We start from the raw sequence: 21,753 nt of genomic DNA, 5'->3' as shown, positions 1-21,753 counted from the left end.
CTTCTCATCAGATTGATTCACAATCCTCAGCTTACTTTCAAATTTGTCATTTGCCTTAACCTATCTATAATACTAAAACTCTCTTTCCAGAGGTTAAATGACAAATTTATACACACTATTCAGACAGAATGGTTGTCCTTAACTAACACATACTGTTCAAAACATAGATTCTCACGATTACAAAGACCCCAAACACAACATAATCCATTGCTTTGATCACGAGATATTCCTCACGAAGTGATGCATACTTGGCTAAAAAACAAGTCTCTCATCCTCCCGGGGTGCAAAGTGTTTTCCAGTTTTCCCGGAACCATCCGTGCTCGATTTCAAACGTGGAATAACACAAAATATGTATCATATTAAAGCAGAATCTCAGCTTTTTAATGCATCCAACCACTTCGATCAACTCTGAACGAGTGCTGACTAGTCTCTCTCAACCGTAGTGTACCGCCCGCAGACGCCCCACAGACGCCACCTAGCTGCGAAAATATTAATTATCATATTTTTCAAAAATATTGCCTTGATTCAAACAAAATTGGTGTCATTTGAAAGCTTAGAGTCTGAACTTTACAGTGAATGTAGCCAATTCGAAAAACTCCTAAGTACTGCTGAGTTATTTGTTGATAAATAGAATATTTTTTTTCATAATCTATAAAATAGTTTTTTGTACTATGTACTGCAATGTGTCAAAAACATCATACATCTCATGAAACATTCAAAAATCGTTGAAAATTGCACTTCATTTTTTACAGCATATTAATACAATTAAAATGAGCCCAAAATGTACTTAATCTATTGCTTTTATGACAAGATATTCTTGAAAAGTGTTCTTTCAAACGATACCTATACCTTTAGAATCTCCTTGCTATAGTTTTGAAGTTATGAGTCTTTAGTTTTGTGTATGTCACTAAGAAAACTCTTTTTTTTTATTGCCTTCCAAATGTGTGAGGACTTAACAAAAAGGCTCCCTTTGTTCCAAGTGCTGTAACTTTGGATTACTTTATGCTATCATCATAAAATAACGATCCAGACGCAGACCACACATAGGGGAACATCACAAAAAAAGAATTATTTTGCCACCGTATTTCCTTCCTGAATTATTGCATTTCAAATAAGAAAGATATGTAAATTATTAAAAAATTATATTAATATTTTTGTCTTTTATCAGCATTTTCTCAGCATTAGATTGTCCAAAAGTAATACAAATTTATATTTTCTAAAAATATAAAAAGTTTCCTAACAAATGATATCTACCTTTTGACTCTCCTCTCTATAGTTTTGAAGTTATGAGTCTTTACTTTTTTGTGTGTCACTCAAAAAACTCCAAAAATGGCCTCAGTGTTTAAGGGGTTAAAAACATTCATAAAAACTACCTAGAACACACACACAAAAAAAGCATTTGTTGTATGTCCCCACTCTCTATCTCTAAACTTTACCATGAAATATAAAATCATTTTTTGTTGCATTTTTGTGTGACTTTTGTATCCAATCTATGCTTTAAATTGTTTTTGTTTTTTTAATGAGAAAAAAATATTTTATGTAATATTTTAGATAAAATACACATTTTAGTCGTGTCCACGGGTTTTCACTCAGTCCTGTGACCCCTAACACATTCCCCCCTCTGTTTTGTTGATTCATATTGTAAATATTAGTTGATATATAATACTATTCACCTGAATTATGAGTTTTAAGGTTGCAATTTTTTTAATGGTAGACATTAGTATTAGTTTTACAATGTGAATATCATGCTTCCAGGGAGACAGTCCGCCACGAAGTGACTTCAACTTTTCCTCTTTGTCTTTCTTGTATTTTGTAGAAGATTGAGAGAACCCAAACTATTCAGGTGTCAGAAACACACACTCATGGCATCCTGCAAGGGAAAGAGCGAAACACACCGCAACCCTCTTTCCCCCCTTTCTGTCTTAACTTCCCGCTCTCTCCCTCCCTCTCTCTTCTCCTCTCTCTCCTTCTTTCTCTTTCCACCTCCTTCACTGTGAAGTTCTACTAGCACATAGTACATCACTTCAACACAGAAATCTCATGCACTCACAGTCATGTACACTCTCTGATACACCAACCACACACATGCACACACAGTCATGTACACTCTCTCATACACACACATGCACACACAGTCATGTACACTCTCTCATACACACACATGCACACACAGTCATGTACACTCTCTGATACACACACAGTCATGTGCACTCTCTCATACACACACATATGGACACTCATTCCTGTTACCAAGTGTTCATTTCTGTTACAATTTTTTTTCTTTTTCTAAAAAATTAAAGGTAAACCACTGTTTTTATCAGTTTTGTTTGGTCCATCATTTATACAATTGTTTAATAAATTAAATTATTTAAAAAATGATAACTTGAGGATGCGGTCTTCTTTAAAATGAAAAAAATGGCTTTGTGGTTTTTATTAAAATACACCTTGCCTTAATATAGTGTTTTTTTTTGTTTTTTTTGTCACAAATATCAATTATTTGAACATATAACAAACAATTTCTTTAAAATAAAGACTTAACTGTGGGGAAAACAAAGGAATTAACTGACATGCTTTTAAACATGCTTTTTAAATGGCACATGAGTTTCGGCAACAGGACTGAGAAAACATGCGTCTATCTTCTGCTTAGAAACCTTATAAAAAATAAAGTTGCCTGAGTTAAATATGTGTAGTATTAGATTAAATGTTGAAAAAAGATAAAAAAAAATAAAGTTTAATTTTGAAGTTACATCAAGCAAATGTTAGGCTACCCATTCGGTGGAATGGCCCAACAGCAGATAAAGTGTAAAATCAATGTGCAGTGAAATGAGCTCTAGTACATGAAACAAGTTACTTATAGATGTTGCTATAACTGAAGAAAAAAACATTGATTGCCGTCCTGAAATACGTTCACTCTCCCTCATGAAAACACTATTGGTTTTACAATAAGAGGTGTTTTACTGCCATCTACTGGACAAATACAGCATTAAACCATAAACGCACATTCATTGCTGTTATTTTTATTTTTTTAAATAGGTTTACCTATTTATGTAGATAATATTTAATGTATTTAATAAATACACATCTGAATAGCTTAGCAACAATATAGTTGTTGTATGATGTAATACAATTGTATTTTTAGAATAAAAGAACAAAGCAGTATATTCCACATTTAGTAATATTATGCATAATTTATTCAGAAACAATGAGATTAAAATTTTACATTAATTCAAATAATTCATGAAAAAAAAAAATTCTACTAAGTTACTAGTGTTTGAAGTGAACAGACTTACAAAAATCAGTCATCAGTCTTGTATCTCCTGTGTGCAGTGACAGGCTTTGATGCTGAATATAACCTGCAGTGTTTCTCTATCAATCTCCTTTAAGTTTAGTGTGACTTTATCTCCATCCTGACTTATGAAAGATATGATTCTATCCTCTGTGAAGTGTGTTTTTTATGGTGGAGGAGGAGTCCCGTTCATCAGCGCAGATGTTCTCTTGATATATATGGAGAAAATAAAAATGCTGCTGTGTGATTTGTCAGTGATTGTGTTTGATGATTTCCTCTGTTGTGTCTAATAAGGGAACAGTGAGTGTCATTGGCAGCTGTGAGAGTCTCTCTCTCTTTAGGGGACTGACAGGAGCCAGTTTCTTCAGTGTGTTTGAGGGAGCAGAGGAGAAACTTGTGCTGCATTCTGAGCTGACGAGTGTGTGTCGAGCAGAAGATGAAGAGCTGTCTGATGCTGATGTTTCTGTGCTATATGGTAAAACTCAGCACCTCTGGTAGGTACATAAAGAGGTACTTTATTCTTTCATATGAGCTGAAATCATTTACATGTAATGTTACACTTATATTGGTATATTTACTAGTTGTCTCCCTGTCGCTCATGTGTAGACAGTGTGAGTGTGAGGTTGGTGAATGGCAGTAATCCCTGTGCTGGAAGAGTGGAGGTTCTTCATGATGGTCAGTGGGGAACAGTGTGTCATTGGAGATGGGATATTGCTGATGCTGAAGTGGTGTGTAGAGAGCTGGACTGTGGGACGGCTGTAAAAGCAACATATGACGCTCACTTTGGAGAAGGATCAGGACCAATTTCAATGTCTGATGTAGACTGTAGTGGATCAGAGACTGCACTGAAAGACTGCAGTTCAGAGAGCCAATATGCACAGTACTGTAATCATGGTCAAGATGCTGGTGTCGTCTGTTCAGGTAAGCTTCCCCTCAACTTATCATATCACTCTTTCATAATTCTCATGTAATGTTTCTGTATGCTGGTGAGGACAAACTTCATCAGTGCCAATCTTATGAAACATGCAATCTGTTTAATTATTTTCTTCATGATATTATTTTTATCCCCATTCCTTATTTTCTTATAATAAAATATAATGCAGAGAATCCCCACTAAATATGTAATGTCTTTTTTATTATTCACAGGATTTGACAATCTTATTTACATTCTTTATTTAATGACGATTATAAAATTACAGATGAAAAATAAAATGACAGATAAAATAAGTGCAGATTAAATGAATTAATGAATTAATAAAATACAAAATGTCAAAATTTAATTAAGATTGTTCTAGTGTTCCAGGTGAATAAATTTGTTTAATTAATTATCTGTCTTTATAATTCAAAGACTCAGAGCAACGACTTCGACTTGTGGACGGGCTTCACCTGTGTTCTGGGAGAGTGGAGATGTTTCGTACAGAAGGATGGGGTTCAGTGTGTGACGCTGCCTTTGACCAGCAGGATGCAGAGGTTGTGTGTAGAGAGCTGGACTGTGGCGCTCCTGTACAGGTGCTGGGAGAAGATGCTTTTGGAAAAGGAAAGGGTCGAGTTTGGTCAGAGGAGATTCAGTGCAGAGGAAATGAATCTCAAATAGACGACTGTTCACGATCATCTTCACAGATACACAACTGTTCCCATGATAATGATGTGGGAGTGATTTGTTCTGGTTAAGTATAAACATTTGGCATTTATTTAGATAAATTACATACATAATAAACTTGTATTGCTCAATTATCTGGATTCTAGTTTCATGTTTAAATAAGCTGCCAGTTCTCTACACAGGTTACACTGATCTCAGACTGGTCAATGGAATAAACGGCTCAGACTCTTGTTCTGGAAGAGTGGAGCTTCGGTTCCTCAATGAATGGGGCTCAGTGTGTGATGCATGCTGGGATATGAGAGCTGCCAGTGTCCTCTGTAGACAGCTGAATTGTGGGATTGCTGTGTCTGCTGTGGGATCAGACTGGTTTGGAGAGGGAAGTGGTGAAATCTGGGCTGATGTGTTTGATTGTGTCGGGAATGAAACAAAACTCTCAGAATGTTCCGTCTCTTCATGGAGTCGAGCTGAATGTTCTCATAGACGAGATGTTGGAGTCATTTGCTCTGGTGAGCAAATTCACACCGTGATAAAGTCATTGGTTTCAGATTAAAATGTTGTATAAATTTTATATAAATACTGAATGACAAATAAATACTCTCTCCAGAGAGTGAAGCTCATCTGAGGAACTGCAGCTCTCCACAAACTCTCAACGGCAGCTCCACACAACAGCTGTCAATCCCAAACTTTGGTGAGAAAATCATCATCTGGGCAGATTCTTCAGTTGTTAGTGATCAATAATGTGTTTTTCTCTCTCTGAATATCAGGTCGCGGGTCCATCAGGCTGGTGGGTTCTGGGGGAGACTGTGCAGGGAGGCTGGAGGTTTTTCACAGCGGCTCATGGGGGACAGTGTGTGATGACTCCTGGGATATTAAATATGCCCATGTGGTGTGCAGACAGCTGCAGTGTGGAGTGGCCCTCAGTAACCAGCAGGTACCAGCCTGGTTTGGTCCTGGTTCTGGACCTATATGGCTGGATGAGGTGGAGTGTGAGGGGAATGAGACGTCCCTGTGGAACTGCTCTTCTCCAGGCTGGGGGAAACATGACTGTCAACACAAGGAGGATGTAGGAGTCGTGTGCTCAGGTGAACAGTAAACAAATTTTAGGCAAAATTTTAAACATTTCAATAACCTATGTATGTGACCGATGATATCAGGTGTACTTATACATGTTAAATATAAATCAAGAAAAAAAGAAAAAAAACATGAACCTATTCTGTTAATACAAGTGCATTTTTCAAATGTAGACAGAATACTAAAATACTCTGAGCTGCAACACAACACTATGAATCTACAGCACTAAATTATGTTTTATTAACAAAGTTCGGGTGGAGCACATTTAAATGATCTATCCAATCAGCATGAAACGGGGCCTATAAATACGTAGCAGACTCACCTATGTTCCTCGACAGTGTTTTCTGCATCCCTCCTCCACCCGTCTCCTCCTTCAAAACGCAATGTTTTTCACAAAGAAATAATTTTTACCCTCTTGCATTTATTTTTATAGTATACATATACCTAATTTGATCACTTAGAAATCAAAAATGAATTTTAGAGAAACAAATAAACTTTTGACCCTTGGATTTCTTTTTATTTTATTTTTTTGTGGTAAATATATACTGAATATGCATACAAGTCAATTCACATTTATTTCTGTAGCGCTTTATATAATACAGATTGTTTCAAAGAATCTTCACAATTGTAACAAATTCAAATTCTGCTGTAAAGCAGCTCTAACAAGCCAATAGTGTCATTATTCAGCTCAAGTCAGTTCAGTTCAATAACTGTCAAGTTTATCGATTGAGCATTCATGCTGTATATACAGTATTTGTGCACATACATGTAAGTGTGATAAACTCCTGTACACTCCACTGCACTGAACAAGCTAAAGATACAATAGTTTTTGTGTTTTAGATTTTTCACATTGACTGCTTGCAGTTTTGCAGACTTGATCTGAAGATTAGGTATATGAGTGAATGGTTACGCTAAGTGGGCCTCAAGTACAAAGTGTGTAAACAATATTAAAAAAAACTGTAATATAGATTTAAATTAAGTGTTTGCTTTTGCAAGAGATGTGTGATGTTTTGCATCTTGTGTTCATGTTTTGTGGTTTTGTGTGTAGAGTTTAAAAAAATGAAGACAAATTTTGTACGATTTAAAAAAACGGTAGTGTTTTATATATTTATACATTAATGAATGAAATATGTTTCCACAGTTTTGGTTTTAGTGTCCTCCATTATATTAAAATTTGAGTTTTATTAAAAGTTGTAAAGTAGAGACCAATTATTTCACTGTATGTTTCCTCTAAAAAGACAGTGAGAGGACATTAAAGAGTTAATTGTTTTAAATGCGTTGATTCACAATCTCATTTTTTTCCATCTAGAGTTTAAAGAGATCAGGTTAACTGAGGGCTGTGAAGGGAATGTGGAGGTTTTCTACAATGGATCCTGGGGAAATGTGTGTTACAACAAGATGGACCGAGACACAGCGAGTCTGATCTGTCAAGAGCTGAACTGTGGAAGATCTGGAAGTGAACCCAGTTATTCAGAGGGACTGACGTCTCATAATTGGCTTGATAATCTTAATTGTAGACGTCATGATTCCACTCTATGGCAGTGTCCATCTTCACCCTGGGGACAGAATGACTGTAATAATGAAGTGGCCAAGATCACCTGCTCAGGTAAGATGATATTTAACTGGTTTACGATAGTTGGAAAACTTCATGTTTGTTTCAGTATGATTATTATTAATATTTACAATTTTTATATTCAGTATTGAGTTAAATTTTAATGTTTTAATTTTAGAGGAGCAGACTCGTGAATCTACTCGGAGTCGTCTGACATGTTCTACCTCAGAATCTCCTCACCAGAGACAGTGTTCAAGTAAGATAATTATAAGGATGTATTTTCTTTATTCACAGTATCTTGAATTATTAATATCTGAGCACTTCACTGAATCCACATTCATAATTTGTCACAACTTTAAATAGTCATATAATGCATTGTAAATGTATTGCTGGTCAGTGATGTTACTGTGTGTGATTTAGATCATGTTCCTCTCAGACTGAGTGGAGGTTTGGGCCGGTGCTCTGGGAGGCTGGAGGTGTATCATAACGCTGTGTGGGGTTCAGTCTGTGCTGATCTGTGGGACATCAGCGATGTTCAGGTGGTCTGCAGGCAGCTGGGTTGTGGAGCAGCACTGAGGGCTGATGGGAATTCAGTCTTTGGTGCTGGTGAAGGTGTTGTGTGGCTGAACAGAGTCAAGTGCAGAGGGAATGAGATTCACCTGTGGGACTGTCCTCTCTCCCTGAAGAACCACACTGACTGCTCCCACAAAGAGCACGCTGGACTCACCTGTGCAAGTCAGAGCAAAACACTGACCAATATTAGTCATTTTCACATCATTTTAGTGCTAATAACTGTGTATTTGCATGATTTTTAATCTGTCTGTGTCTGTTTTGCCAGATTTGTCAGTGTCCACTACTCCTGCCACAACAACATCAGCTTCTCCTCCAGTTTCTCAGACAGTGCGCTCAACATCAGTCACTCCTCCACAAACTCCTCCAGTGTCTCTCTCTGTGCTTGTGGTTGTACTGGGAGTTTTGCTCTTACTGCTCTTAGTGCCACTGCTTATACTGATTCAGCAGAACAGAGTGATGAGGAGAGGTAGGAGAGATCCAAAGACTGTCATATTGTGTCTTATTCAGTGTGTGATCAGTCATGTGTTGTGAACTGACAGCAGGTTTGTCTGTCTACACTCACAGCTCTCTCTAAGAGGAGACACAGGACGACGACTGAGGCCGTTTATGAGGAGATTCATCACAGACACAATCACTTCACTCAGAGAGGTGAGACATGAGACGTGAATCTTATTTAATATGATTAATAAGAGAGTCTGTCAGACACTTGATGTTCATCTATTATTAGTCCTGTTAAACCTCCGGCTTTAAACCAGAGAATTCCTCACAGAAAACCACAGAGCTGCAGGTGCATGTCTGTGTGTGTGTGTGTGTGTGTGTCTCTTCCTGTGTGTATTTTGAGGGTACTAAGGAGGGGTTCATATTTTTCTAAGTCTAGGTGCAGGTGTGTGTGTGTGTGTGTGTGTGTGTGTGTGTGTGTGTGTGTGTGTGTGTGTGTGTGTGTGTGTGTGTGTGTGTGTGTGTGTGTGTGTGTGTGTGTGTGTGTGTGTGTGTGTGTGTGTGTGTGTGTGTGTGTGTGTGTGTGTGTGTGTGTTTGTCTCTTCCTGTGTGTATTTCTGGAAGGCAGTGAGGAATGGGTTCATGTGAGGATACATGTGTGTTTGCTAATAGGCCTAAAACAAAAAACATGGTATTTCTGCCTCTAATGTTTTAAAATGTAAGTAATTAATATTTGTGTTGTTTTGTAAGTAACACAATGCTTCATGATCCAAAGGAGAAATGAGGATTCAGTCTGTATGGAATGATGAATATGTTTCTGACTGTTCTGCTGTCCTTTAACAGGAAGTCTCGTCTCTGAAGAACTGCATTCTGGGTATGAAGATGCTGATGAGCTTCTCTCAGGTTAGAGCTGAAGTAGATCCAAATCAATACGTTGTTTTACAAATGTAAAAAAAAATATTTACACATTTTAACACTAATTCAACTGTTCACCAATACTAAAGCTTTTATCTCATTAGAAAAAGAGTTCAAGACTGCATATTATGATGATGTCACCAATGGCAGTGTCCTGAAAGGTCAGTGATCCCGCTGTGTCCCAATCAGAGGATGTGTCCTCCGGAGGTCGCGTCTGAAGACTGCATACGTCATTGAGTCTCATTTAAGAAAAATAACCGTTAGATTGCAAAGTAAGAAAGAAATTTCAGTATTTTACACCTCATGAGGAATAACAGTCAATTTTATTCTCTTAAATAAGACATCCTTGATGAGGTATACAGCTTCAAATGTGACGACCGGAGGACACAGCCTCTGAATTGGGACACATCTAACATTCATTACCCAAAACCTGCAACAGTATATTTTACATTTATTTTGTTTCTCAAAATATATAAAAAATGCCCAAATTATACATGTTTTGATGCAGAAGAGATGATGAAGGAAATCACACCGGGATACTATGATGATGTCATCACTGATGGATTGAAACCAGATCGTGAGACAGGTGTCGTTCGGTTATTCTATAATAGGAAGAAATATTTAAAATATATTAAAATCTGTATATATGCACATTATATATTGTCTCATGTTAAATTTACAGAATACACTCCTGAGAGCTATGATGATGTAATGACCAGTGGACAGAACTCTATCAAAAATGGTGTTTACTTTTTATTGTTATTGGTGTATTTTCCATAATTCTTTTATAGTGATTTATGATATTATGTATTTATCCCATTACATTGTAAGATATAATGCAATGTTTGTTCTGTCTATATGTTCATGTGTAGTGGACACACCAGAGCATTATGATGATGTCATCATTAATGAACAGATCTTTCAAGAAGTAAAAGGTGAGTCACACAGAACTGCATTTCATTATCACCCTTCACCCACTAATATTGAACATTTCTACCATTAATGAATCATCACGACTTTATCAGGAGAAAATCTAATAATCTCAGACAGTCATGAGGTGAAAGAGATCAATAACATCATTAATGACACAAGCTGATTTACAAACTACAATGTGAGGTTTTTATTTCACATGTGAATCAGAGGGAGATCAGGAGGAGTATGATGATGTGAAGAACAGCAATGAAGATGAGAGGAACCTGTTTGGTAGGTTATTGTAACCTTTCTATAGCATATGTTATTTTATTTGTTATGTTTCTCTTTTAAACTACATCTTGATGTAAATATTACAATGAAAATGATCAGTTTGCTTTTGTTTTTAAAAACAGACTATGATGATGTGGAGGAGGAGTCAAATAAAGAGGGAAGAGCCATATGACTCACTGACCACACCCACTGCCTCTTCATCAAATCATATTACAGTTCGTGGAGATATGGCGGTTTCTTAAACAACTGTAAAAGATTCATGTTTTTGTTATCTGAAATATTTTTCTATAACAGGTTACATGCATTGAATTTTTTTTTTAGCATTTGTATTTTAATATTTTGCCTACTATTTTTTATTTTGATATCAACATTTTGCCTAATAAACAAAAGATACCATTTATTCATTATGTTTGTCACAAATTATATATATATATATATTTTTAAAAAGCAGTTCGAGGAAATTAGAAAATTATGCAAAACACTATAAACATTTAAAGTTGTTGAAAAAACGGTTAAGCAGTTCAGCTGCTGACAGCATTATCTACCTAAATATAATGATAAAATGGATTTACCACTCAATAAATTATTTTTAGGCATCACATTTTTCCATAAATTTACTGCCATAGTATTTAGTAATAGGGGAGACCGGGGACAGTTGCAACACTTTTTGCATTTCTCTCCATTACTCAAAGACTATTTGGACTAGACCAACCAAATTTGTATATATTAAACTTGCATCTGTCTGCTAATTACCCATACCATTTAAAGATGATTATATATGACATATCGTTCACAGTATTTATTTGAATGGAAGAAGTCAGATGTTGCAACTGACCCCGACCCAGGGGACAGTTGCAACACAACCCAGGGACGGTTGCAACATGTTAAAAATACCTTAAATTTCATTAATTAACTTAAGCTTTTTGTCTCAATGAGCAAAGAATTCTGAAAATATTAACTGTTTTAGGCCTACTATAATATTATAGTATTATTTATTTCAATAATATTATTGTAGCCTATTATTTATTTATTTAGTCATATTTATCAAATAACAGTTATTGAGTTTTGTTTGTTCATGTGTAGAACATAGGCCTACATAGATTCAGTGTGCAGGTGTTACAGATGCTATTCAATCTCTCCATATTTCAGAGTCAGACAGGAAGAATTTAACAATTTGCAATGCAACAAACTTTTATTAAACATGCAATTTATAACATGTTGCAACCGTCCCCAAACCTATCAGCCATGACAGAACATCATACGCCTGCTAGACACACTGACTTTGACACATGCTAACCATGTCACTTAGAAGTCAACAAAACAATAATTCAAACTAAGTAAGTTTTGATTAATTCATACAAAATTTCAGGACAGTATGACAAAAATATGTCTCATGAAAAAATGTACTTTCATACCTCCAAAACAAGTTTTGTTCAATAAATGCAGCAGCAGATGTTGAATATGTCTACTGTCTTCTTGGTGGGTGGAGGGTCTAACTGTGCATGTGCAGTATGAGTGTCATCACTCTAGCTTGTTTCTGATTGGAGAAAAATGACATGTTGCAACCATCCCCTGTTGCAACTGTCCCCGGTCTCCCCTATTATTTATTGTGTACTGTCAGCTTCAATTAACTTTATGTAACCTTTTATTTAAAAAAAATATATACTGTAAAGACACAGTTATACACATTATGTAAAAAATAAAATAAAAAAAAACACTCACTCAAACTGCACATTTTATTGTGTGATGGTGCATTTTTACTTTAAAATGCTTTAAACAAGTTGAAACAGTTTGTAAGTCTGATGTGAGTTATTTGCGCTGCGCTTGAATCTTTTGCAGCAATAGCTCCATCTGCAGGTTGAGGTTGGGCTGACCCTTCTTGGTTTTTCTCTTCAACAGCTGATATGTTGCCATTTTCTTTTCCTTGTATTTCTTCAGAGCCTCCTCACGCTGAGATTTGTCTTTCAAGAATTCCTACAGAGACACACATAATAAAACAAGCGTCAATCAAAGAATGTAAGGGTGGTGAAAAAGGTGTATATGACATAATGGATGTCTGTCCTTAAAGGCTTATTACATTTACATTTACATTTACATTTATTCATTTAGCTGACGCTTTTATACAAAGCGACTTACAATTGCTATATATGTCAGAGGTCGCACGCCTCTGGAGCAACTAGGGGTTAAGTGTCTTGCTCAGGGACACATTGGTGTCTCACAGTGGATTCGAACCCGGGTCTCTCACACCAAAGGCATGTGTCTTATCCATTGCGCCACCACCACCCCTTGTTGTTATTAGTTGTTAAAAAGTTTAAAATGTCATCAATTACTCACTCTCATGTCGTTCCAAACCTGTAAGACTTTCGTTTATCTTCAAAATACAAATGAAGATATTTTAAAAGAAATCGGAGAGATTTTTGTCCTTCCATTGACAGTCCACGCAACACGACACGATCACTGTATATGATGAACACATTGAATTTAGGCTTTTATTCACATATGTGACCCTGGATCACAAAACCAGTCACAAGTAGCACGGGTATTTGTGGCAAAAGCCAACAATTGTCGGTCAAAATGATCGATTTTTCTTTTATGCCAAATTAGGATATTAAGTAAAGATAATGTTCCATGAATATAATTTTTAAATTTTCTACTGTACATATATAAAACATTTGAGTGAGTGAATGCAGCAAAATCGCGAAAATAAATGGACAACTTTAAAGACGACTTTCTCAATGTTTAGATTTTTTGCTCCCTCAGATTCCAGATTTTCAAATAGTTGTATCTCAGCCAAATATTCCTAACAAACCACATCAATGGAAACTTATTTATTCAGCTTTCAGGTGATGTATACATTTCAATTTAAAAAAATGTACCCATGTGACCACCCATGTTTTTTGGTCCAGGGTCACATATAAACATTGATCAGCGAACATAAACAGAAGCTCAACAGATCCTGCTTGACGTGCGAGAACAAACCTCATTGGTTCTTGCTGAAGCTCAAACAAACCTCATTGGTTCTTGCTGAAGCTCAAACAAACCTCATTGGTTCTTGCTGAAGCTCAAACAAACCTCATTGGTTCTTGCTGAAGCTCAAACGTGCTGCGTAACACGAGAATGATCCTCATTATTTATTTCTCGCATGCTTGAGCTTCTGTTTACCAGTGAGTTGTGAGTTCTGTGAGTTGCTGAATGTTTATATGTGAATAAAATCCTAAATTAAATCCATTCATCATATAATTTTCTCTTCAGAAAATTCGAACTATAGTTTTACAATCTCTTTATGACCTTTTTGAAGCTCAAAGTGGTAATTGCGTGTCAATGGAGGAACAGAAATCTCTCAGATTTCATTAAAATATCTCCATTTGTCTTACGAAGATGAACGAAAGTCTTGTGGGTTTGGAACAACATGAGGATGAGTAAATGATGACAGAATTTTCATTATTGGGTGAACTATCCCTTTAATAACATCACATATTCATAAGGAAATGGAAAACTGTACAACAATTCCATCATACTGAGTAAAAGAACTGCATTTGTCGGCTCTAGCACTGAGTATACATTTGTTAGATGTAATCTTTTTATATTGGCCAGTTTCTATTGCCTCACCTCTCTTTTTCGTGCACGTTCCTCCTTCATCCTCTCATATTCTTGCTTTGTCTTTTGATACAAATACATTTTATGCTTCCTTTGAATGAACGGGGCCTTGTGGGAGCTGATGACACAAATCAGGAATGTGGCTTTGCTGATGCAAATGGACTATTATTTGAATATAATACACACACGTGCACATATATGTGTGTATACACACACTATCTGTTACTGTACCTGTCAGACTGCGCTGGTTTATTAGATGAATCAGGATCAGGGTCAGTAGTTTGGTCAGTCGTTGTGTTTAAGACGTGTTTCTCAGGAGAATCTAAAGAATCCGACCCCATGTTTAGTTCATCATCTGACTCTGTCTCTTTATCCAGTGCTCTTCCTTCACATCTTTTCTTCTTTTTCTCCTGTTCTTCTTCATCTAATCGTTCTTTTTCAGCCAGGTACAGATGTCTCAGATGCTCGGGATATTTCTCCTCTAACTGAACTTTTGATGCTTGATTTTTCTTCCTCTCCTTTCGAAGAAGTTTGTTGTATTCATGCCTTACTTTCTCTTTCCCTTTGAAGGCAAACCCCTGACCTGATGAAGCATGAGACAGAGATGAGATTCAAACAGAATACATTCAAATGTTAGTTATTTATAATGGATTATTACGGATCTATAATGTTATTCAAATATACATTATTGCAATTTATTGAAAAATTAAATGAAAATGGTATGAACGTTTTTCATCATTAATGCAAAGATTACATCTACGCCTGTTTCACACACACTCCGTGTGCAGTGTGTATGCGGTGCACCACGCCCTTGTTCTTTCACATCTGGCTATGCTGCGTTTGCAGTGCGCAACTGATCCGCGGCTGTATACCACAAACACAACATTTATTCACTATTTTTATTTCAAATTCAAAAAGTTACCACCAACTTTTATAATAAAAATGTTTTGTCAGCATTGCGATTCTCTTTGTATACAGTAGGTACAGTTATACACTCGTGTATAGACGTATTCACGTTTAAACAATACAAAAACAACGCATCTCAAGCAATTGGCAAAACATTTACAATGTTAAAATCGCAAACATTTTAAATTAAAACTTACAATAAAAAAAAACAGCCAACTCTCATTCAACTAGCCTACCTTTTCTTTTGCATTTAAATTTTATACAAGAAATCCTGTGGTTCATAAAGAGCTTGTTTTTCCACCCGCAGTAAGACTGCAGTCAAAACAGCCGCCACCCCGAAATGCACTGTCAATCTAGACGCCGCTATATTTCGTGGTTCGCGCATACATGTGCTATTACGGTAAGACCGTCAGACGTCATCTGAATTGAAAACAATTGATCTTCCAGTGAAGTGCTATAATTGAAATGTTTCATAAAGGCTCTATTAATTTATATCCAAACACTTCTAAACGATTCCCCATTTGTAGAGGAGTGCGCCAAGGTTTCCCTATAGCCCCTTTCTTATTCCTGATTGTAGTTGAGTTTTTCTCCATAAAAGTCTTGAATTCTCCAAATATTCAAGGACTTACCATCTTCAACAAACAGCTTAGATTAACTCAGCTTGTGGATGATGCTGTTCTTTTTTTTGAAAGATAAAGAACAGTTGCCCGCAGTACTGCAGATAGTAAGTGCATTTTCTGATGCCTCGGGATTAATGCTAAATATAAATAAATGTGAAATAATGTGCCTCTATGAATCAAAAGAAAAACTTTTATGTAATATCCCTGTAAAAAAATAAGATTAGGTATTTAGGAATAAGTGTAACAAAAGATATAGCGGAGAGACAAGAATACAAATTTTCCCCCAAACTTAAAAAAACTCAAAACATCTTTAATAACTGGCTTCAAAGAGACTTGACTATTATAGGCAGAGTCCTATTAACTAAAGCAGAAGGGGTATCTAGATTTGGTTATCCAGCTTTATCTCTTTCTGTTCAAGATTCGATTTGTAAACAAATCAATGAGTTATTTACAAAATGTGTTTGGAGAAATAAACATCATCATTTAAGAAAGGAGGTTCTTCAGGGTCCAAGAAATGAAGGTGGTTTTGAGCTTTTGGATTTTTTCGATTTAAATGATACTTTTAAAGTAAAATGGCTCAGAAACTGTCTTCTTAAATCAGACTCGATTTGTTGTTTTTTATTCCATATAATATTTTTAAAAAGATTGGAGGTTTAAATGTTTTGTTATTATGTGATTATTCTATTAGCAAACTACCTGTGACATTATCCAACTTCTACCAACAAGCTCTTCAGGCCTGGAAGTTACAGTATGTTATGTACATAACTTTTCCCCACATAAAGCAATATTGTGGAATAATGCTTATATTACAGTAAACCGGAAATCTCTTTATTTACAGAGTTGGAAAGATAAAGGAATTTACTTTTTATCTGACCTTTTAGATCAGTCAGCTCAGTTTCTTTCTTATGAAAATTTCATGAATAAGTGGGCATTTCCTATTAAATAGAGAGTATCATTCTGTGATAAAAGCCATTCCCGCAGGTCTAATGTTGTTAATGAAAAGCCATTGTCCCTTAGCATTTGTATTGAACCCATACTTTATTTAAATGGGTTGGACATTAACAGTAAAAAATGCACCAATAAATTTATTAAGAATATATTTTATAAAAATAGATCTTTTCAGCCTAGAGGGAAATTTTTCTGGAATGTTTGCTTCCCAGAGATTATCTGGAAAAAGGCTTGGTTGCTTCCCTTTCGGTTTTGTATATTAAACAAACATCGAGAAGTACATTTGAAAATACTTCATAATATTTATGTTAGTAACTATACTTTATCAAAATGTATGGATATTGATGAAAATTGTTCTTTTTGTTCTGATCAGCCAGAAAAAAATCTTCACCTTTTCTTTTTGAATGTTACAGAAATCTGGTTATAACTGTAAATTAACATCCAAAGATGTTATCATATATTTTGATTCGAAAATTACTTCTGTTAATTTTATGATGAATCTGATGATTTTATTAGGTACATTTCATATTCACAAGAGTAAAATAAATCATTCCAAACCTTGTTTGAAGGTTTTTTTGGCTGATTTTCAGTTGTTTATTGAGTCTCTCAAATGTATCGATAACAAAAAAATGTAGTGATACAATTGTATTTATTAAAGAATTGAAGCTAATTGAAAAGTAAATTAATATATGCTGTTTCTTTAAATAGTATAATTACTGATCTCTTATTTTATCTTAAGTATTATTATTATTATACACAATAGATAGCCCTTATTTTTTTATTATTATTATTTTATTTTTTTTAGTTCATTCTGTCTTTAATTTTACTTATTTCTTATCTACTTATTGTAAAATCAATATTGTTGATTGCTATCTTTTTGGATGTCATGTTATTGTTGTAATTGTTGTATGTTATGTCTATTGTCTAATAAAATAAAAATAAATTATAATAAAAAGAGTTTATGAGAGAAAATAGCAAAAAAAAAAAAAAAAACCCAGTGAAGTGTAAACATGAGTTGTACCCTTTCTTATACTGTCTATGGTTGTACCAAAGTCCTTTCGCGCTTAAGATGGCGTGAAAAACCTGCATCTTTTTATCATCTCGAGACAAATTTATAGCCTAATAATATTTTTTATGATAGTAGGCTATAGCCTACTAAATGTTTCCATTTTCTTTTAGAATAAAGCATCATCATGTACTGTCACAGTGTGAGACTGTTTTGTGTTATTGTATTGTATTAGTGTTGTTTCCTGAGTTGCCACCAGATGTCTCTTCCCCTCACTGTCATATGTAGCCTATCATGAACTGCATTTCCCATACTCCTGTCTGTTAATCATTGATCATTTGTCACCAGCTGTTTCCCATTAACCTGCATATATAAGCTGTGTCTTTGTGTGTGTCTTTTGCTGGTTCATTGTTTGATGTCACTGGTTGTTCTGTTGCCTTCTCTGTGTCACCTGTTTGGATTATCATTTTGTGTACGGCTGTGAGTTTATGTTTTTATTAAACACTGTTAACCTGCAAATCCTTCTCCTCATTTGATACCGTGACAGAATGAACCAGCCATTAAGGAAGGAGCGGGTTATCAGCCACAGGAGTTATCTGTAGCCGGAGTTATTTTTGTATCACTGCTATGGATCTGACACAGGAGAGCAACTTGGAGCGGGTGAGAGAGGCACTAAGTACCAGGGTGGCGGATTTGCAACAACAGCTCCTGTTGTTGCAGAGTGGTTCCGTGTCGCCCACACCATCCATTTCCCCCAACCCCACGGAGTTGAGTGGTCAGCCGGAGCCTAGCACGGACTTCCCTGAGAGATACGCTGGTGAGCCTAAGTTATGTGAAGACTTTATTAATCAGTGTTCTCTGCATCTAGATATGCAGCACAGGACTTTCGAAACTGAGGAATCGAAAGTAGCGTTCGTGCTACTGCTGCTGACCGGTCCAGCAGCCACATGGGGAACAGAGGTGTGGGAGAGACGGGACCCATGCTGTGCCTCTTTCAAGGCACTTACCGGGGAGATGATTCGGGTCTTTTCCAAGACTAAGGTGAATTCTTCTCGGAGGTCAGGGAGGAGACCCCGTCCAAGCAATTTTTTGAGGGGAGGTAGTGCGCACCGGTCGTTGTGTGTTGGGACTCTGGGCCTGCGGGAATACACACCCGAGTCATATCACAAGATGGTTGCCACACCTGAGCCTCTTCACAAGATGGCTGCCACACCCGAGCCAATTATGGATGTAGCGAGTGCTAGAGACATGATTGTTTCACTCTTTCCCGAGCGTCGGCCACGAGAGAGGGAGATGGAGAGGAGACCCAAGCCTATTCACAAGATGGCTGCCGCACCAGAGCCACTTCACAAGATGGCTGCCGCACCAGAGCCACTTCACAGGATGGCTGCCTCACCTTTCTCTCCTATCCATGCCAGAACCCAGCGTCTGAGGTCTAGTCTGGCAGAGACTCCATTAGGGTCAGTGCGGAGGGCTGGCCTTCCAACCCCGATGCCGGTTTTCACGAGGGCCACTGCCAAGCCTGCACCCGCCCTCAAAATGGCCGCCGCCAAGCCAGCAGCAGTACCCAAGATGGCTGTCACTATGCCTACGCCTATTTTTGAGACTGCTGGGGTTATACCTGCCCCTACACTCCAGATGGCTGTTGTCTTAGCGTCACCTGTTCTAAGGAGGGCTATCATCATGCCTGCACCTGTTCTCAGGAAGGCACCAGAGGTATGTTCATTGGACTCAGTATTTCCTGTGTTTACCATGGCTCTGTGGTGTGTGTGGTCTGCTTTCTGCTCTTCTGTTCAGCAAGATGTCTCTCAAGCCCATGAACCTGAATCGGCCGTTAAGTCTGAATCGGAGTCCCTTGCACTTCCTGTCACGACGGAGAGGTCTGAACCTGAGTCTACTGTACTTCCTGTCACGGCTGAGGAAGATGAACCTGAGTCTCTTGCACCTCCTGTCACGGCTGAGGAATATGAACCTGAATCTCTTGCACTTTCTGTCACGGCAGAGAGGTCTGAACCTGAGTCTACTGCACTTCCTGTCACAGCTGAGAGGTCTGAACATGAGTCTACTGCACTTCCTGTCACGACTGAAAGTCTCTCCGTCCTGCCCAAGATGGATGACTCCGAGGTCTCTGAACTCTCTGCCTGGCCCAAGATGGCCGATTCTGAGCTTCTTGAACTCTCTGCCCGGCCCAAGATGGACGTCCCCGAGCTCCTTGAACTCTCTGCCTGGCCCAAGATGGCCGACCCCAAGCTAGTTGAACTGTCTGCCCTAGCTAACCTGGCCCATAGGGCCTCTTGTGCTTTTTTGCCCAGGTTCTTGTTACCGCCAGCACCACCATGGGTTGCAGCTCGGCTCTGGTGTCTGGAGATGCCTGCAGCACCACCCTGGTCTCCAGCGCCGTTCTGGTCTCTGGTCCCGCCTGCGGCCCCGCCCTGGCTCCCTGCACCGCCTGCGGCCCCGCCCTGGCTCCCGGCACCGCCTGCAGCCCCGCCCTGGCTCCCGGCACCGCCTGCGGCCCCGCCCTGGCTCCCTGCACCGCCTGCGGCCCCGCCCTGGGGTTCTAGACCCTCCATCCCTCCCCCAGATCCACCTCCGTTCCTCCACCCACCTGAACTTTTGTGCTTGGTCTTATGGAGTGTCTGGAAGCCACTCCTTTTAGGGGGGAGTACTGTCACAGTGTGAGACTGTTTTGTGTTATTGTATTAGTGTTGTTTCCTGAGTTGCCACCAGATGTCTCTTCCCCTCACTGTCATATGTATCATGAACTGCATTTCCCATACTCCTGTCTGTTAATCATTGATCATTTGTCACCAGCTGTTTCCCATTAACCTGCATATATAAGCTGTGTCTTTGTGTGTCTTTTGCTGGTTCATTGTTTGATGTCACTGGTTGTTCTGTTGCCTTCTCTGTGTCACCTGTTTGGATTATCATTTTGTGTACGGCTGTGAGTTTATGTTTTTATTAAACACTGTTAACCTGCAAATCCTTCTCCTCATTTGATACCGTGACATGTACATGCTGACCTAACTCATGAAAAGGCCAAATATGCAATATTAGGCTATAGGGCAAATCAAAAAAAAAAAATGTCAGTGGAAACCCTTATAATAAAACCCCGCTAAAGAGTGTCATTAGATTAGGCCTACATACATTCTGTCTCTGTGCATATAGGCTATAGGACTAGGCTATTACAACAGCAGATAAAGTGTAAAATCAATGTGCAGTGAAATGAGCTCTACTACACGAAACAAGTTACTTATAAATGTTGCTATAACTGAAGAAAAACTGGTAACGCTTTAGATTACAGCCCTTGGAAAGTACTGCGTAATTAAAGTGATATTATAGTGTAGGCCTACCTATTAAGTACTTGCATGTAAGTATAAGGGAACAATATGTAAAGTTTGGGGAATAAAGAGGTAAGAACCAGGAGAATTAAAAAATGATTTATACTGTAGGCTAAGTATTATATAACTAAGGGGTAGTCTACTTATTCTAATTATGATACAACAATCTTACATTAAATATTTTTCTCCTGGTTACCCCTTTATTCCCCAAACTTTACATATTGTTCCCTTTTACTTAGGCCTATACATGTAAGTAGCCTACTTTATAGGTACACTATAATTACCAAAAGTTACACTGTAAATTCGTCTTAACGCAGTAGGCCTACTTTCCGGGCTGTAATCTAAAACGTTACCGAAAAACCATTGATTGCCGTCCTGAAATACGTTCACTCTCCCTCGTGTGCAACACTAGTCTTTACAGTAATAGGTGTTTTGCTGCCATCTACTGGACAGATACAGCATTAAACGCACATTCGTTGCTGTTATTTATTTTTCTCTACGGTTTACCTATTTATGTAGATAGTATTTAATTGATTTAATAAAAACACATCTGAATAGCTTAGCAACAATATAGTTTATTCTATGGTGTAATACAATTTTATTTTTTTTAAATAAAAGAACAAAAGAGTAAAATCGACGTATAGCCTAATATTATGCATAATTTAATCAGAAACAATGAGATTAAAATGTTACATTT

General features: G+C 37.4%; 1 protein-coding gene across 1 annotated transcript in view; it reads left to right on the top strand.

Annotated features, from left to right (window-relative positions):
- The window catches only part of LOC309493551 (uncharacterized protein), a 117,428-nt gene that overhangs the window by 40,506 nt on the left and 55,169 nt on the right, over nucleotides 1-21,753 (top strand). The window contains exons 19-38 of the mRNA XM_082191128.1: nucleotides 3,628-3,761; nucleotides 3,893-4,207; nucleotides 4,635-4,952; nucleotides 5,069-5,392; nucleotides 5,491-5,574; nucleotides 5,651-5,968; nucleotides 7,267-7,563; nucleotides 7,688-7,765; nucleotides 7,930-8,244; nucleotides 8,348-8,548; nucleotides 8,647-8,730; nucleotides 9,364-9,423; nucleotides 9,540-9,596; nucleotides 9,944-10,021; nucleotides 10,118-10,177; nucleotides 10,308-10,370; nucleotides 10,576-10,638; nucleotides 18,584-19,431; nucleotides 19,513-19,976; nucleotides 20,045-20,272. Coding sequence (XP_082047254.1) covers nucleotides 3,628-3,761; nucleotides 3,893-4,207; nucleotides 4,635-4,952; nucleotides 5,069-5,392; nucleotides 5,491-5,574; nucleotides 5,651-5,968; nucleotides 7,267-7,563; nucleotides 7,688-7,765; nucleotides 7,930-8,244; nucleotides 8,348-8,548; nucleotides 8,647-8,730; nucleotides 9,364-9,423; nucleotides 9,540-9,596; nucleotides 9,944-10,021; nucleotides 10,118-10,177; nucleotides 10,308-10,370; nucleotides 10,576-10,638; nucleotides 18,584-19,431; nucleotides 19,513-19,976; nucleotides 20,045-20,272 — 4,389 coding nt within the window. The remainder of the gene's footprint in view (nucleotides 1-3,627; nucleotides 3,762-3,892; nucleotides 4,208-4,634; nucleotides 4,953-5,068; nucleotides 5,393-5,490; nucleotides 5,575-5,650; nucleotides 5,969-7,266; nucleotides 7,564-7,687; nucleotides 7,766-7,929; nucleotides 8,245-8,347; nucleotides 8,549-8,646; nucleotides 8,731-9,363; nucleotides 9,424-9,539; nucleotides 9,597-9,943; nucleotides 10,022-10,117; nucleotides 10,178-10,307; nucleotides 10,371-10,575; nucleotides 10,639-18,583; nucleotides 19,432-19,512; nucleotides 19,977-20,044; nucleotides 20,273-21,753) is intronic.

This window comes from Leuciscus leuciscus (assembly GCF_965113295.1).
Source record: "Leuciscus leuciscus genome assembly, contig: HAP1_SCAFFOLD_100, whole genome shotgun sequence".
In the NCBI taxonomy this organism is placed as follows: Eukaryota; Metazoa; Chordata; class Actinopteri; order Cypriniformes; family Leuciscidae; genus Leuciscus; species Leuciscus leuciscus.
The sequence above is the reverse complement of the archived record's forward strand: the minus strand, read 5'-3'. Positions and strand labels throughout refer to the sequence as shown.